The sequence below is a fragment of the Barbatula barbatula genome (assembly GCF_947034865.1).
Source record: "Barbatula barbatula genome assembly, chromosome: 4".
NCBI classification, from domain to species: domain Eukaryota; kingdom Metazoa; phylum Chordata; class Actinopteri; order Cypriniformes; family Nemacheilidae; genus Barbatula; species Barbatula barbatula.
In genome coordinates, this window is record NC_136768.1 from 1,804,830 (window position 1) to 1,821,110 (window position 16,281).

At 39.7% G+C, this 16,281-nt stretch overlaps 2 protein-coding genes across 4 annotated transcripts; both read right to left on the minus strand.

The window, feature by feature from the left end:
• Nucleotides 1–722: 722 nt before the first annotated feature.
• On the minus strand, nucleotides 723–13,667 carry creb3l2 (cAMP responsive element binding protein 3-like 2). The gene is made up of 12 exons (XM_079454719.1): nucleotides 12,978–13,667; nucleotides 5,183–5,411; nucleotides 4,913–5,109; nucleotides 4,740–4,824; nucleotides 4,312–4,493; nucleotides 4,079–4,225; nucleotides 3,913–3,971; nucleotides 3,585–3,653; nucleotides 3,315–3,414; nucleotides 3,003–3,126; nucleotides 2,227–2,470; nucleotides 723–2,135 (listed from the first exon to the last, which is right to left on the minus strand). Exons 1-12 carry the CDS (start codon nucleotides 13,074–13,076, stop codon nucleotides 2,123–2,125), a joined length of 1,548 nt encoding a protein of 515 aa, XP_079310845.1. The 5' UTR covers nucleotides 13,077–13,667; the 3' UTR covers nucleotides 723–2,122.
• A 287-nt stretch (nucleotides 13,668–13,954) lies between these two features.
• ssbp1 (single-stranded DNA binding protein 1) lies at nucleotides 13,955–16,214 on the minus strand. 3 transcript variants are annotated; one of them, XM_079454721.1, is made up of 7 exons: nucleotides 16,099–16,214; nucleotides 15,587–15,637; nucleotides 15,449–15,506; nucleotides 15,088–15,228; nucleotides 14,928–15,012; nucleotides 14,740–14,828; nucleotides 13,955–14,626 (listed from the first exon to the last, which is right to left on the minus strand). In XM_079454721.1, the coding sequence occupies exons 2-7, from the start codon at nucleotides 15,608–15,610 to the stop codon at nucleotides 14,583–14,585; spliced, it is 441 nt and encodes a 146-aa protein (XP_079310847.1). In that variant the 5' UTR covers nucleotides 15,611–15,637; nucleotides 16,099–16,214; the 3' UTR covers nucleotides 13,955–14,582. The 3 variants fall into 3 exon arrangements, with proteins under 3 accessions (XP_079310847.1, XP_079310848.1, XP_079310849.1); XM_079454722.1 differs by having other exon boundaries at nucleotides 14,040–14,626; nucleotides 15,957–16,130; XM_079454723.1 differs by lacking the exon at nucleotides 15,449–15,506 and having other exon boundaries at nucleotides 14,040–14,626; nucleotides 15,088–15,218; nucleotides 16,099–16,151.
• Between the last annotated feature and the right edge of the window lie 67 nt (nucleotides 16,215–16,281).

Genomic DNA, 16,281 nt, shown 5'->3' on the forward strand with positions numbered 1-16,281 from the left:
TAGGCGCTAACTCAACACACACACAAACCGAACCTGATTGTAATGAATAAAAAATGAAAAATTGGAGACATTTTAAAATCAAATTTTTGGTGAATCGCCTCTTTAGATATATTAGAACATTAGTGTTATGAATTATACGGTTTATACGGTTGTACAATTATATGGTATTTTACCTCATTAGTAGTTATTATTGTAAATATGAAACTGTACCGATTAACATTGTTATAATCAATATTTAGATTTTGGCTGCAATGGACAGAAACGACTGGCTGAACAGAATCTGAAACGGGCAGATATGAATCCAGTGTCTAAATAGTAGGCTACAGACATTTTTTCTCTAATACAATTTGGTTAATGCGATTTAAGGTATGAAAAGCATTTTTTCTATGCTTTAAATATCCATTCTTAAATTATGACTAAATAAAGCATGTGATGCCAGTGGATAAGACAAACGGGTAAAAACATTTCAACATTTGGTTTAAAATTATTTTCATAGAGGATTTTGCATATTTCATGAATTTTCCATTGAGAAAAATAAAAATTGCAAAAATATAAGCAACCGCCCCCCCGACAAATAGAAATGTACTTGTGGTGAAGTGTGAACCTTACTAAGCTTTTTATAGGTTTCAGAGATTCACCCACAAAACAGTAATTATACTTGTCCAATCGTGTTATTTTAGTGTGAAGTAACGTGCATATAATACAGAATGATTTTACTGACTCATGATTTAAAATGCTTTTACTACGGAAAATATTTATTTGCTTGTCAGAAAACAGTACAAGGCAGAGTGATTTTTAAAGAGCATAAAATTGAATTGTGATGAGATGAAAATGTAAATGGGCATACGACAGTCAGTGGGCATTTTATAAGAGTGAGAAGATTAATATATCACTCATATTTTATGCCACAACAAATACAGAAGTTGCGCACCAAACTGGTATACAAAATGATCTGCATCCCATTTTCCAACGTCTGAATACATCACATGGGACAATATCTTCACAATGCTCGTCTCCGGGATAAAAAGGGGTTACAGGCATGCTAAAAATAATAAATAACAAATTTTATAGGGACACAGTGCAAGTTCATCACATGCCTGCTCATAGGCCCATAACACATCACTCTTAACTTAACTACGGTAATCAAAAACATTAAAATCTGGGCAAAAGAACGCTGTTGACTGGTCAGCGAGCATCTATTGTCCACAGAAAAGAGCAGAGAGGGTTTGGATGGCGGCCAGGCAAAGACAAAAAGCGCCATCTGTCCTTTATAGGACTTAAACCAAATAAAAGAGGGCAACATCATACGAGGGACTATGGATCGTGTGTTCCAGGGTTGGAGACTCCGTCCTTTCATGTTATGTCCATGTCGTTCTGCTTTATTACCCTCCGTTAACAAAAATACAGGAATTCATTTCTATCCCCCAAAATATCGACACAGGATATGACAAATATTTACAAATCACAAAAGACAGATGACATTTTTAGAAAACATTTTTAAATGCTTTGGAAAGTTCCCATGTTTAAACTGTAAATGTTGTTTGGTATGTTATCTTTTTTAACAGAATCTTTAAGATTTTCTTTTGTTTAAGTTAGGAATCTTTGCATTAAATCTTTGGATGAATGAGACATGCTACATAAATCCAGCCCCATAGCCCGAGTCATTCAATGTGTAAATACGAAAAATATATTTATTTCAATATATTACTACACATGTTCTCAGTAGCATGGGGCTAATAGGCAAAAAATTAAGAAATTAACCAAATTACATGCATTAAAGCAAATTCAAAGCATGTAAATCAAATGCATTAAAATAAAATTTAAAGCATGTAAAAAACAGAAAAGAGAGCAGAACAGTGTGCATAAAGTAACAAAATTAGATATACTGTTGGAATGGAATAAAAAATACATTTATGTTTTTATCTTACAAAAAGGAGAACATAGTTAAGTAAAACAATACTTAAAGTGTTTCTATAAATACAGAGCCTATCTCCCGCCACTGTAGGGAGAGAGCGGAACACGGGACATGGGTTGGGAGGGGAAGAGAGAGGGGGCCAGCCAAACCTCAGGATGTCTCATTGACCGTCCTCTCCAACTGTATGACTTTTGCGGTCTCGTTTGACTATTTGTCTGACCTGTGAAAAGAAAAGAATCTCCTTTAATATAATTAATTTACATTTCGTGACTACAACGGCATCATTTGCCATCCGGAAGGACACCCATCACCTGTGTGCGTGCAGGTCTATGAGAAACGCGTTTTGCTCGTGCGTTTCGTTGGTCTTTATTAAATGTGGGTGTGGCTCTGTCTCACGCAGGTCCTCCTGTTCCTGTTTGCGCTGCTGTTCCAAACGCCAAGTTGCCATGACATCAACTTGCCCATCCCATTCAGGATATTCTCCTCCCAGGCCGATGAAATGGGGGTCATCCAGCCCCCCGTGCTCCTTAAAGGCCAACAGGTTGCGGGACTTCACTGCAACAATAACAAAAAAAACATTATTACAACATGCATACATCTTATAAATCATTTAATACACGTGATTAGAAACCCATATTCTAAATACAGTATTTTACAATTTCCTGTATTTGCTATTGCACTGTTTTCTCATGTTTTCCTGTAAAGCTGTTGGGCGACACTGCATATCTATGGTGAAAAGCACCACATTCAATCCAAAAATGTGAATTAGATTCAATCCAAAAAGTACTATTTGATAAAGTACTACAGCAAATAAATGGCTTCTTTATTTGCGGATAAGCACACACGTGGGAATCAGTGTTTGGTTGGAGTGGTGCATTAACTGGATAACGTGCGTAGGAGAAACGTGATAGAGACAGATCAGAGATCAGTGATGAATAACTGATCGCTCAGCGTTTAAAAGCATGATAATTACAGCCCCACTCAACCACTGATAATGACTCTCTACAGCTCAAGAGACAGAGAGAGAGAGATGCTGCCAACTACACAATACAGATAGATCTTTCAATCACACATCTCTGGTGTTTACCTGTAGTAGTGTATGTCTCATGCATGGAAATGTCTCTGGTCAGGTCTGTTTTGGTGATTGAAGAACATGGACTCAGGCCTTGATAGAAACTCCCCAAGAACAGAGAGAAACACAACACCACTACCTGCATAAATAACAGAAAACAACAGGCGTTCAGGAAAGACTATATATAGCCATGCTTTCGTTTGCACTTACATTTGTCTTCCTCCCCCTCATTCACAAACACATCTATATATAAAGATCAGCTTTACTGATCACGGGATTGCAGTATTCGTCCAGCAGGGCGGCGACAGAGCGCAAGAGGAAACTCACCATGAGGCATGTGGAGGTCTGGGTGCCCGTTATCCTGCAGGACCGCGGGACCTTTCCTGCAACCACCGCCTGCAGCGACTGCAGCTGTTGCAACAGGGACCTGAAGGACACACGTTTGCATAATCCATACAAATCTGCTCGCATGTGACGTATGATGAATTATTAAATAGTCTGGTGAGGTTAACAAAGTGTACAATTTATGTGGAGAGCTATTTATGGATATTGAAACACTAGAATTTATGTGGCTCCAGAGACATGGAATAAACTTACTTGTTGGTGCACTCAAGTGTCTCGACTTTTCTGCGCAGTTCACAGTTCTCATTGGAGCATGTCTCCACCCTGTGGACAGAGAGAGACTTGCGATGATGTCTGGTTTAATATTCTTCCGATTTTATTTCAAAATCCACTTTTATTTTCATAATGCTTTTTAATGAAAAACTATTAAATAAAAAAGTTATTTTTCTATTCTTTTGAAATAACATGCACTAAAGAATCAAGCACATTAAAGCAAATTTGGTCACATTTGGATTTTCAAAATGCCCTTTATTTAATATCACAATAGGTATGAGAGTAGCTAACTTTTATTCGTACGACATACTTTTTCTCTAAAGCATCCATGTACTCTTTCTTTTTTCTGCGGCTCTCCTGAGCTGAAATCTGAAAGGAAAAGATTCACCAGAACCAGCATGAGCCCTTCTGGCATTTCAGACACCCAATGATTGAATGATATGCATCTATTAAACAAATCTCCACAAAACGCTGACCTTGTTCTTGATCTTTCTGCGAATCTTCTTCAAGGCTTTCTCTTCAGCCTTGGACAGGGGCAGTTTGGTGGGCACCGGGTATCCTTCAGCGATGAGCGTGCGCTTCTCCTCTTCGGTTAGCAGGAGGGGACCTGAACCCTGTAGTTTCTGTCAGACGAGAACAGGGTCACTTTGTTGTTCCAGTCAGATGCATTTCGTTTTCCAACGGGAGAGGCGTTAACTATATTACTCACATGTGGGGCTGTCAGCAGAGGAGAGCTCGAGAGAGAAGAGGGGGCTCTTGGCGCCACCTTGAGGACAGCGGGGGTCTGTGTCGGGCTGGCCGGTGCGCAGGGGTGAACAGGACTTTGGCTTCCTTCTGAATCACTGCCGTGAGAGCTGGGGGGAGTGGGGGGCATTTGCAAAGACTCCAGTCCTGAAGAAAAGCATTATACATGAAATATTTGGTCTGATAAATTTACATTTACACATTTGGCAGATGCTTTTATCCATCGAACCCATGACTTTGGCGTTGCTAACGTCATGCTCTAACCACTGAGCCACAGGAAAGCTAAATGCACTTGTTGCATGCACTGTAAGTTGCTTTAGATAGAAACAGCTCGCAAGTGCATAAATGTAATGTAATGGGGAAAGTTCAAAATTGATAAAACAGACATTTTACCTTTGGGTGAGAGGTTCAAGAACTGATCCACCTCATGTGGCTCCAATTTAATCTGAGGACGGAAACACTTATTCTCCACCTTTACCTGAAACAAACAACACAAGAATATTTTATTAAAACCCCACGAGTACAACCACAGACCATACGGTTGGTGCCACGCAGGTTTATTTTACATTGAGAGGTTTAATCTGTGTTGCCTGAGGAAGGGTCAGCTTGAGGGTTGAGTCACCGCTTGTGGTCACAGGCTCAGGGGTCATGCCCTCAGGGGTCAGGGTGAGAGTCAGAGTGGGCAGCAGGGCGGGTGGATCACACAGCAGAGGTTCCATCTTCTCATCCTGTTCCATGGGCCAATCTTCATTGTCTGAATCACCTAGAGATACATTACAGATACTGTCAATACTAAAAACTCAACAACGGGAAGTGTAATCTCTCCAAACACTTACCCCCATCACTTCCAGGTTCACCAGGCAGATGTGAAAGGGGAGACTGTGGGCGTGAGTCTCCACACAGCGAGTAACTGTGCTCGGCCTGGATGTGCGGCGGCACCGGAGAGGCGGGGGTCAGTTCCTCCTCAGTGTCCATAACATCACCGCGTTCGGACAGGAACGGGTCGCTCAGCAGCTGGCCCAACAGAGCCTCCTGCGACAGATCATCCAGGAGCTCGGTAAAGTGCTGTATGATAAAAAAAGGACGTTGAGGTTCAAACATTCAAATGGAATATGAAATACTTCATTCATAGCCTTGAAGAATAGACAAAACATCACATCAAACATATTTCATCATATGGCTAATGCCCATCCTTCAATCTCTGGCTGTGGTGAGAGGGTTTGATTCCGGCCCAAAAATGACAGACAGCCACCTCCCTTCTCCTTGGCATTTCTATCAACGCATTCCTAACCCTGCATTCTTACCTCACCTAAAAACTGTGTCCATCTTCTCCAACAGGTTCGGACATGTTGAAAAATGTTAGACACTTAGACAAACCTTTGGCCCAACGGACAACAGATGTGTTTATAATCCTTTGGTACTTGTAAAGCTTGCTGTTAAAAATAATGTGAGATAAATATAAATACTTTTCGAAATTGTGTAGATCATTTAATGCATTGTACTTCTTTTAAACCTGTTCTGAACCCAGCCAGAGCATCTATTGAAGATCAAAAAGATTGACATGATTTTCTGAGGTGATGTGTGAAATGTTTAATCTTGTATCAAGAAGGTTTAATACAGCGCTATAGGACAATAAAAGTCAAAGTAATGGTAAAATGTATCTGGAGGAGGTTTGTCCTCGCAGGGTTGATGTCACAACAGACTTGTTTCCATCTGCATGAATGAGTCACAGTACAGACAGCTCATCCACGCAAAGAGAGTCGATGTGTTTTCCAGCACTGTCGCTGCTTTCTAGACTGAACATGCATCTGTTCATATGATACACAGTCATGTAAGACACAATATTATGCAGTTCTCTTGAGTTTAACCAAGAAAGACAGATTATAAAACTGATCAATGCTGCTTTGACTAGCCGAGAGTCAGAGACTAATACAGGATATGATGCTCAATGGAAAGATATATGCCTAATATTTTTCAGCATTGTTCTATAATACTAAACAAATAAGTAAATTGGTGTCGTTGAGCATGTAAACATATTTGTAGATGAAAAAAGGTCAAATTTACATAGAAAACTTTATGGGTCAAGAAAACAACCGACACCTCCATCAAAGATGGCACAAGAATATGAATGGAAAAACATATAAAGGGAAAAGAGGATATATGAACAGAAACAAGAAAGTCAAAAATTCAGGTCAAACACTAGAGGAAACTGGGAAGAAGGAGGCGGAGTCAGGCATAAAATGGAGAGGCAAACATCTGTTTTGAATTACAGACTGACTGGGTCTGCCAAGTCAAAAACAGAGAGAGAGAGAGACAGAGAGAGAGACAGAGAGAGACAGAGAGAGAGACAGAGAGAGAGACAGAGAGAGACAGAGAGAGAGACAGAGAGACAGAGACAGAGAGAGAGACAGAGAGAGAGACAGAGACAGAGAGAGAGACAGAGAGACAGAGAGACAGAGACAGAGACAGAGACAGAGACAGAGACAGAGACAGAGACAGAGACAGAGAGAGAGAGAGAGAGAGAAAGCATACACACGTTTAAACCAGAGAAATGACGGATAACATTATAGAAACATAAAGCAAAGGAAAGTATGTGTGTCAGGACTGATGAAATCTGTTTGGAATGTTTTGCCCTATATTTTCCACTCCCAGGTCATCCAATCACATCTCAGTCAGAGCCATGCCAAAACGTCTGGTCTAATAAAATGCATCCAGGCAGGTACTCATGCAGAGCCTGTCTGCCCTCCAACAATAAGAAATCACAGTAAACTAGAATGTGACCATGTAAACAGTGCTTTCAAGAGTCCTCATCTGAACTTCTATGCACTCCACGTTTGCCCAAACACTAAACTTTCCAGATTAAACAAATGACAAGGCACATGTTATTCACTGAAACCTTTTCATTTAGCCCATAATAAAAACATTTGAACAACATACATCAGCGATTCCAATGCCAAAGTGAACGCCACAGACTGGTCAGAAGCAGGCCAGAAGCAGGTGAAACAATAAGATGTGGGACTAAACGTGCCATAGATCTTCTAGATATGGTCAATCCTTTTCTGCATCACAATAATGAAATCGTGACTACAGTAGCGTAACTAATATTATGTTATTTTTGCATCAGTCAGGGCTGATCTGAAATTATATATTTGACGAACACTCAGAGCATTTGCCAAGTTGAGTCCGATTCCTGTAAATTGTCGGGTGTTGACTGCTCTCAAAGAGGAATATGAGAGACTGTTCTCTAGAGGGATGTTGAGGATTGACGTGAGGTTGTCAAAGGCTATAGGACAGAAAAAGCTCACTTCAAAGCACCTCACCTCGTTCCCTTTGAACACTTTACTATATTACAAGATGGCTAATATGTATGAATTTGTCAGATGCGAATGGTATAAAAACAAACGACTATTAGAAAAAAGCAATCCTGAAGCCCCGCCTTTAGAACTAACTGTTGCAAAAGCAGATCAAAATGAAACATATGAAAGAGATTGTAAAATGCTTTATGCAGTGATAAATGATGATATATCAACATAAGATTGCCTGCATCCAACTGGTGCTCCTGGTGGGTGGATTTCAGTAAAGAAGGCTTCATTGTCCTTAGTTTAAACTGGGTCATGATTTGGTTTTAGCTGGGGGTAGGAAACTGCAATTTGACTCTCGTCGAGTTTTAAACCAGCTGGAGAGTCCCAGTCATTTTGCAGGCTGGGTCTATCCAATCACCTGGTAATGAAAGACTCTGGGGGTGGCGCTGGGCATCCGGTGGAATTCTGACAGCAGCCAATACGTTTTAACCCCCAGGGGAACTGTGAAAGTGTGTCTTATGAGTTTGTGTGAAGATGGAGGAAGTCTGTTTTGTGGACGCAGTTCTGGATGACGCAACACTTTAAGCAACAAAACAGATGTGTGGAAAGACCCACGAGAGACGGCGCAAAACCAACATACACACAGGGGACAAAGATCACACTGTGGCTGGACCTTGTTCTTCACCCACCATCTGGATCTGACTCACTGTTATTAGCTGCTGGAAATCAATTTAATTTAGGAAAGCCTGCCACTCGTGACAAGACTTATCGTAGAATTGAGACAGGCCAGCTTATTCGCCCTTGTGAAAAAATAACATTTAAATATGCATTTTTGTTGCTTATCATGACCGACCAATCTCTCTCGTGCTGTTGTACAAGGTCTTGTTCCCTATCTATGCTTGTGATTGCTAAGTGCTATTCTGGGACAGCGGCCAATGTGAAGTGACATTAAACTGGGTGTTAAAACAAACGCTGGAGCCTGGAAGCCTTGTCTGTACTGAAGCTGTCTGGACCACAAGGGTCTTTCTGTCCCAAATTTACACTGAGCCATGTCAGGTCAAGCCTAGGGTATTTACTTAAGAGTTCAATGACTATCGGATCAAAATTCCCTTTGACGACGGTAACTTGCATTTCCCTATATAGGGTACAGTTCCATGAATTACCCTGAAGCGTACCCAACGTCCCTGCTTTATTTATCATATGATATCATACAAAATGATGTCATGTATACGTCATCTAACTCCTGCAGTGGAATACAAATTCCATGAATTGTTCTGTGAGGTTTAAGAGTTGGACACAGAGAGCAAAGAGCGACAGCACAGGGACACTTATCTATTACAACTGATAAATTCATGTCCTATCTGAGATTCTGAATGGATATCTAAATACAGAACATAGGACAAACGCTGGTCTCAGGGAACTGTGGTATATCCTGTTGTTTATCCCCAAGTTCCAAATCCTATTTGTGCCCAATAAACCTCACTTTTTCCAGTAGTCGCCCAACCTCTCAGTAGGCGTGTCAAACCAGGACAGCTCTTGTGAAAGATCCTTGTGTGTTTGGGATAAGAATCAAATGTGGGTCATCACAGCTGCTCTTTTAGTTTATTACCCCAAAAAGGCATTGAGTGTCTGGGCTGTGATTTTTACAACGAGACCGAACACATCCTGCAGAATTCAGGGATGTACAATCCTCCCTTCACCCATCTTTATACCCGGATGAGAGAGATGTGCTAGAACTGTAGTGGGTGTTGGGATCTCGGAGACTCCAGGGGTCCAGGAAATGACTCCACTGTAATCCACATCTGGTAAATAGCAACTGCAAAGGATGTTGAATGTAAACAACCAGCGACAGGCCTGCGGATAACAAACACATCACACTGGCAGTGTTTGGAATCACTCGTTCGTCTTATATTAACATTTTATGCGCTTGGGTGATGCTTTTGTTCAAAGTGGCTTGCATTGCATTCAAGGTATACGCCCTGGGTATCAAACCCACAGCCTGCTAACACAATGCCTGACAACTGAAAGTAAAGCTTTCTTATTGCTCTTTAGAAAAAACATAACAATACCTCCAATGAATGACATTTCTCACACGAATGAATGATATTTAGCAAAACTTGGCCTGGGCAGTAAAAACATATGTATGATATGTCAACATTATGAAATTTACTATACCATTTATACAGTACAATATTTTTAGCATGTGCAATGAGAACACATGCATTCACGCAAAAAAAAACTTTTTTATTTTTTAAGTGTGCAAGTTTCTAAGTCATTTCTAGAAGGTATGTGGACGGTGGGCCAAAACACAGAAATAAATCATCCACAATAATGCAAGCATAGCCTGAAATAAGTATAGTCTTAAAAGCACCGTGCTTCCCACAAGATGTAAATCTAATTCAATTCTGAATCAATGCCTTTGTTATCGCCCCAAAAGAGAAGGTTCTCATGCAATGTTATACTCCCAAGGCTTATAACCTTTACTGAATTCCACCACCTCTGTTACAACTTTCCCAACCAATTGAAATGAACTGAACAACAACATTGTTCAAATCAAACTTAATCCCTCTGAAAGCTTTCATCTACACGGGACACTTATAAAGTTATAGACACCATGATGCTCGATAAGCAAAATGAGACGTGGAATGAGGAAATTGTGTCGAATGTGTGCATGCAGCCTCAAGAGTGTGGGCTCATGTTTCAGCATGTACAAACCATCCTTTCAGAGCAAGAATGTGCATCGCGGCCCGCAGGAACCATGGATGCTGAGAAGCCCCGCCCCTTCGGAGAACAGTCCACGCTGTGTCCACCCAACCCACAGAGGAAAAAAAACAGACGGCTCTGTGACGAGCTGAACACACTGTGGACAGAGGGTTTTTCACTACAAGCCTGCCTGCCAACCAGCTCGACCCCTCCCTTTCCTCAAGACCACTCGACTAAACTGTGAGTCATTGCTGGCAGGACATCGTAAGGATCAAGTAAGAGTGATAGACGTTATCAAAATATCAGAGAACATGAGAAGACTCTGAAATCCATGACAGTGTTGTATGTCAGGCAGACAACTAACCCGCTTTGCACGCATACATATCCTGTCAATAAAGAGCCTTTCTGATATTACATTTGATGTCCCAAATTTGTTTCACTGTCACGGTTATAACTTGCACTACTTTTATTAGGTTACATAAAAAAATCAATATTATAAAATCATTTTTTACATATTCAAATTTTTTCAATAAGATTTAAGCAGAACCTGTTTATGTGTAAGAAATATCATAATAAATCATTAACATTGTAAATAGCAATGTGCATATTTCTATTTTCAGTCTAGTGAAGACTCCTAAATAAAATATAAGACTAACATAAAACCACGTGACTCAAAAAGAGTAGGAAGAATGAGATTACTTTGACCTTAAATTATTTTATCCACATATCAGACCTCGATATTAATTTGACAAGTTGCATCGCTCCTCAGCATCCGTAAACAACTAACGTCACGTTACTGACATCCCTTAGAACAAACTCTTCTCGTCCTTTGACTTGTATGGGTCATGTCCTGCTATATATTTGTAGTAGTTATCAATGACAAACACACCAATGTCTCATTGGGGTTTAAAATAGTTTTTTTTAATACCACATGAGAACACACATTATTAGGTATTAGTGACTTTTTAAGTAATGACTTTACTCATAGCTGTCATAAAACAACTACGGTTCATTCAGAATAGGAAGGGCAGCACATCTGGTTGCCACAAGTTCCCGTACGTGTCTGTGTTACTATTAGTACTAATAAATGCTGTGTATGAAGCCTGAACTGCTCCCATCAGAATTTCTATAACCCACATTTTAAAGGCGATTATGAGCATTCATTATAAATAATAATAAAACATTTATTCGAAATAATAATTAAGCTAAACACAAAGTTATATATACAGAATATGAAAATAGTGACTAGAGATCAGAGTCTCTGTTTAAAGAGTAGGTAACAAGAAGTCTGTTGTTCTGCAAGTTACAAACACACACCCTCTATACAAGCCTTCTCAATAGAAATTGACAATGAAAACATACTCAGACCTCAGTTCTCTTACAGAGAACAACCAATTGGACTATAAAGTCATAAAAAGTCAATGTTCACATTCCTCATACATTGTATCAGAATGACCTTTCTTAAGACAAAACACAGCCACAACACAGGAGGCTTCCACCCATCAGCAAATTCTGAAAGTCAGAACTGAAATTTGTCTGAAAGTCAACCCTCCAGAGCATGACCATACAGCTGACTCATAATACAGAAAGAAACCGTCAACGGCTCAGATAGGAGCTGCTCAATGATAATAACAGAGCAGACGCAGAGCAACTTCAGCCTATGGATTTCCCAGACTGAACTTCCAGCTCTGAGCAGTTTGCATTGTTGTGTGAAATTCCATGTCAACAATCCCTGGGGATGTGAGAGTAAAAGTGAGAGACCTGGTACCCAGTGACACGAGGTGGGGGAGCTTGTGTATTTATTCGTATGCACGTATGAAGGGGGCTGATGCGGTCCTAAACAAAGAGCCTGTTTTGCTCTAAAGGTGAATGAGAATATGAGCTTCCTCAGCACACAAAGCACATACAGTACACCTAAAAGTGTGCACTACCACCCTGAATCTGCGGCATAGCTCTGATGTTGTCTGGTTAGTTGATGGGTGTGCCTGGTAGTTTAATTGCCATATCCGCCTTTGAACCAATATGGAATGCTGTGAACTTTTTAATCATCTTCCTAAGTCGTCATTGAAGATTCCTTCATCTAAATGTATAACCCATAATTAGTCAGCAGTCTGAAATTCCCCCCTTCAGGAAAGAAGAGGCCCCCTTTCTGCCCTTGAGGAACACAAACCTGTTATTACATAACCAGCACAACTTTGGGAGTTGAAACTCGGCAGAATACGAACTTTACCATCTCGATTTTAAAATCTAAAGGGGGTCGTCTGCATTGTTTTGTTGTGCATTCGAGTGTGGATCCATGCATACTGAATGAAGTCACCGACTATCCCGGATAACAGCACCATCTGAACTTTATCCCTTGGAGCCAAGAGAACCCCAACTGGCACAGTGCTAATCTGACACTTATATTTACAAAACAGAAAAGCATATTTTTATTACGAATAAATTAAAATAAACTCATACACATTTTGTGGGGATTAAAAAGGACATTTAAAAAGGATTAAATACATTTTAACGCATTCTGTGTGATAACACCAGTTGCACCAGACACAAAACGCGATGTTCTAGTAATTGCAATCGTGCCACTGACATGAACCTGATTTGATTTAATAAAGACATTCTCACTTACGTTGCTGTATAAAATGTTGTCGTTATCCCCGGCTTCGGACAGCTCGCTGAGGTTCCTGTCCCATTGCAAGAACGGTTCCCCGCTTTCCATTATTTCCATGCCTCGATCTGCGTCTTTAATACACGTTGACGGAGAGGCGCAGTGTCGCTTTAACGACTGCAGAAACGACGATATGTCGACGTTAACGACAACGTATGCGTCTAACGACTCGACTGGTCACGGTAAGAAGCGAATTCCTCACTGTCGGCGGAAAGTTGATAGTAAGTTGCGCGTGTCGTGCGCCAGTGTTATTGCGATAAACCGCGCGTCTTTGTAAGTTGTTGCAATTGATTATTGTTGGACTGCAACAATGTAACAAATCCCATTAAAAGTAAATACTGTCTGCGAGTTACTAAATTGTGGTTAAACGCCAGATTACTTTCGTCTTAGCTTCCTTGAGAAATGTCTACCCTCCGCAGGCGAACAGGAATTTGGGGCGGGGAAATGATAGGAGTCGCAATATTTGTTTACTAAGGACAGTGTTTGTTGAATATTATTCGTCCAGCAAACAACGTCACATACGTTTACTAAACAATAATATTGTAGTATAGGATTTGTATGTTTTACAAGAGCTTCAAAAACACTACGCACATATTTTACTTGAAAATACTTCTTTCCTATCTGGGGGCCCGCCCTTGCAATACGCGTGCCAACCAATCAGATGAGCTTGTTACGTTTAAAGCTCGCATACCTTTCGGATGGTCCACCCAAGTCACAGATGATGGACGTACCGATTGACCAATAGGAGGTCACGTTGACCGGGGTTCCATAACTGACACGAGATCGAGCCAATAGCTGGCTACTCCGCACAATCGCTCAACAAACCGTGTAAAGCCAAGAATACCAGACTGCGCGCACCGCCTCAACTTCTGTCTAGACCTTTACTGTGGTACCATCCCTTTTTTGCCTATTCAGCTTTTTAGATTCATTTGTTTATTAACTATAACTATCTTGTTATTTTAAAAACAGGGCCAGGCCACATGAATGTGTGGTTAAAAAATAAAATTCGATCCGACGAGATGTCAAGTTCATTAAGGATATCTTGTGTGAACTTTATTCAAAATCTCAAACAGACGAAATAAACGACACTGGTCTTTATATAAGAAAGCTTCTGAAAAGTTAGGCATCTTATAAGTGCTCCTTCATAAGTGTGTACACTTAAAATGACATAATATAGACAGGATGGGCGTGAGTATTAGTGACCCTTTACTGACCAAAAAATATGTTTATAGACATAATTATGACATGAAAAACAGGAAAAGATTTGGTTCAACAGAATTCCACATTATGGTTTCCAACATATATTTTATGTTTTAGAGTAGAAAATGTTGCATTTTGTTACAAAGAGAGTTCAATACAATTTAAGTGAGCTGGAGTTTACATTACGAAGTGCATTGCGCCCTCTATCTGAAAACAACATCATGTCACAATCATACTAACAACATTTATTTTGTTTTTGTACAACTGTTAGAGGCAGGCACAATGTTACTCATTTGTTTTTAATAAGCAGAGTAACTATCCAAAATATCTTCTTTTGGTTCCTGTGAAAAGTCTGAGAAAGCTTCTTCACAACTGGTCTCGTACATTTTCACTTAAAAAGACAATATTATCTGTGAAAAGAGGAAAAAAACATCTCAACTAGTAATACAAAATACAGAAGAACAGTGACCAATTAAAAACTGCTGACATACGAGTCAGTGGAAAATAAGAACTGAAGACTGACCTGCGATAATAGTGGTTGCCTGTCGCCTGACATTGTTTTTATCCACATACTCGCCATAATCAAGCTTTCCTTCGACAAGAATTCGGGACCTGAAAAACATTTGGTAACAGTATGTTAACTTACATATAACACCAGAGCCTGTAAACATATTTGTTTCAGATTTGACAAAATCAAAAAAGGAAACGCACCCTTTTTTAACGTACTGATACGCCACATCTCTGAGGCCAGGTTTGAATACAGAAATTCTGTGCCATGTTGTTTTCTGGCTGACATCTGCAAAATCCAAACATACACAATAAAACTACCCAGTAATGAAAACTGTAAAAAAAAGTACACTGAAACTCTCACCTGCACTTGTGGTTTCACCCTCTCCTGAACGCCACATCTCATTTGTTGCCATAGAAAAGATGGTGACAGGGTTTCTGCCCTCCACCTGTCTCATGACAGGGTCTTGCCCCACCCTCCCTAGGAGCTGCACCCTGTTAATAGCTGTTAAAGAAGTAAAATAAATGTGTAAACTGTTAAAACAGTAAAGGAAACTTAACTCTATAACACACTAAAATTCTAAAAGATGATTGACGTCTATTGCTTTTCATCAAATCTAATTATTTGATGTACTTTAATATAAAAATAAGTGATGAATACGATTCATATAATGTAACTATAACACACATACCTGTCCTATAGAATGATACTGACATATACTTACATCTCTCCAATATCAGACTTGTATCTATAGATCCGTGTCTGACGAACTGTTTAAATATCTGTCCGTGTAAACAAACGGTAAACAGTCAACAATAATGCGTCCAGCACAAAAGGAACAGATTGATATCTGATAATATACCTGCGCGGAGGCATTTCTCAACATCTCTGCCTTGTGGATGGTCCCGTGACTCTGTGGAGCAAAATGTAATTACCTTTCCAAAGTGACACAAACAGGCACTATGTAATAACTATTAATTAAGGTAAAGCTAACATGCAAAAGATATTACTGGCGTTTTTCTGCGAGGTTACGTTAAATTAATAAAGAATGTGGTAAATGTAAAAAAAAAGAATTCGCTTAAAATCGTAAGCGAAATTTTAGTACAATGTTTTAGTGTCACAGATGTACAGTAGTCCTAAATGTGGCACGTTTAAATAATTTGTTTTTTTAGCTCTAAATATACTTTCACTAGATCCAATAAAGAATCACATGTTAATCTCCCGCCATTCACTTCCCAAAGTTAACCGCGTTTATAAAACATATAATATGTCACATATCTAATGTTTTATAAACGCTTAGAACTAATACTCTGTAGTCTTTACAATATTTGCTGCTGTTATGAAAAGACTAAGCTAAGAAAAAATCTGACTCACAAGATCTATCTTCAGAATGCTTCAATAACGCCACACGCTGTTTCCGGTCCGTTAACGAAAACATTCCCCAGTAGAAACAGAAACTAAGCGCTTCCGTTCCGACACTTCCGTTCAACATACCCGTAAGAAGAAATTAATGATAATCATCTGTAAACAAAGGCAAAAGCGTATAAATGACTATTT

Excerpts from the sequence above, each read along its gene's own strand:
- creb3l2 (XM_079454719.1), bottom strand. The coding sequence starts at position 13,076 with ATGGAAATAATGGAAAGCGGGGAACCGTTCTTGCAATGGGACAGGAAC. Across the intron at positions 3,415-3,584 it reads ACACTTGAGTGCACCAACAA|GTCCCTGTTGCAACAGCTGC; the intron begins GTAAGTTTATTC and ends TGTGTCCTTCAG. Across the intron at positions 2,471-3,002 it reads TGAGACATACACTACTACAG|TGAAGTCCCGCAACCTGTTG; the intron begins GTAAACACCAGA and ends TTATTGTTGCAG.
- ssbp1 (XM_079454721.1), bottom strand. The coding sequence starts at position 15,610 with ATGTTGAGAAATGCCTCCGCGCAG. Across the intron at positions 15,507-15,586 it reads TGAGAAATGCCTCCGCGCAG|ATATTTAAACAGTTCGTCAG; the intron begins GTATATTATCAG and ends TTACACGGACAG. Across the intron at positions 15,013-15,087 it reads GGGTGAAACCACAAGTGCAG|ATGTCAGCCAGAAAACAACA; the intron begins GTGAGAGTTTCA and ends TGGATTTTGCAG.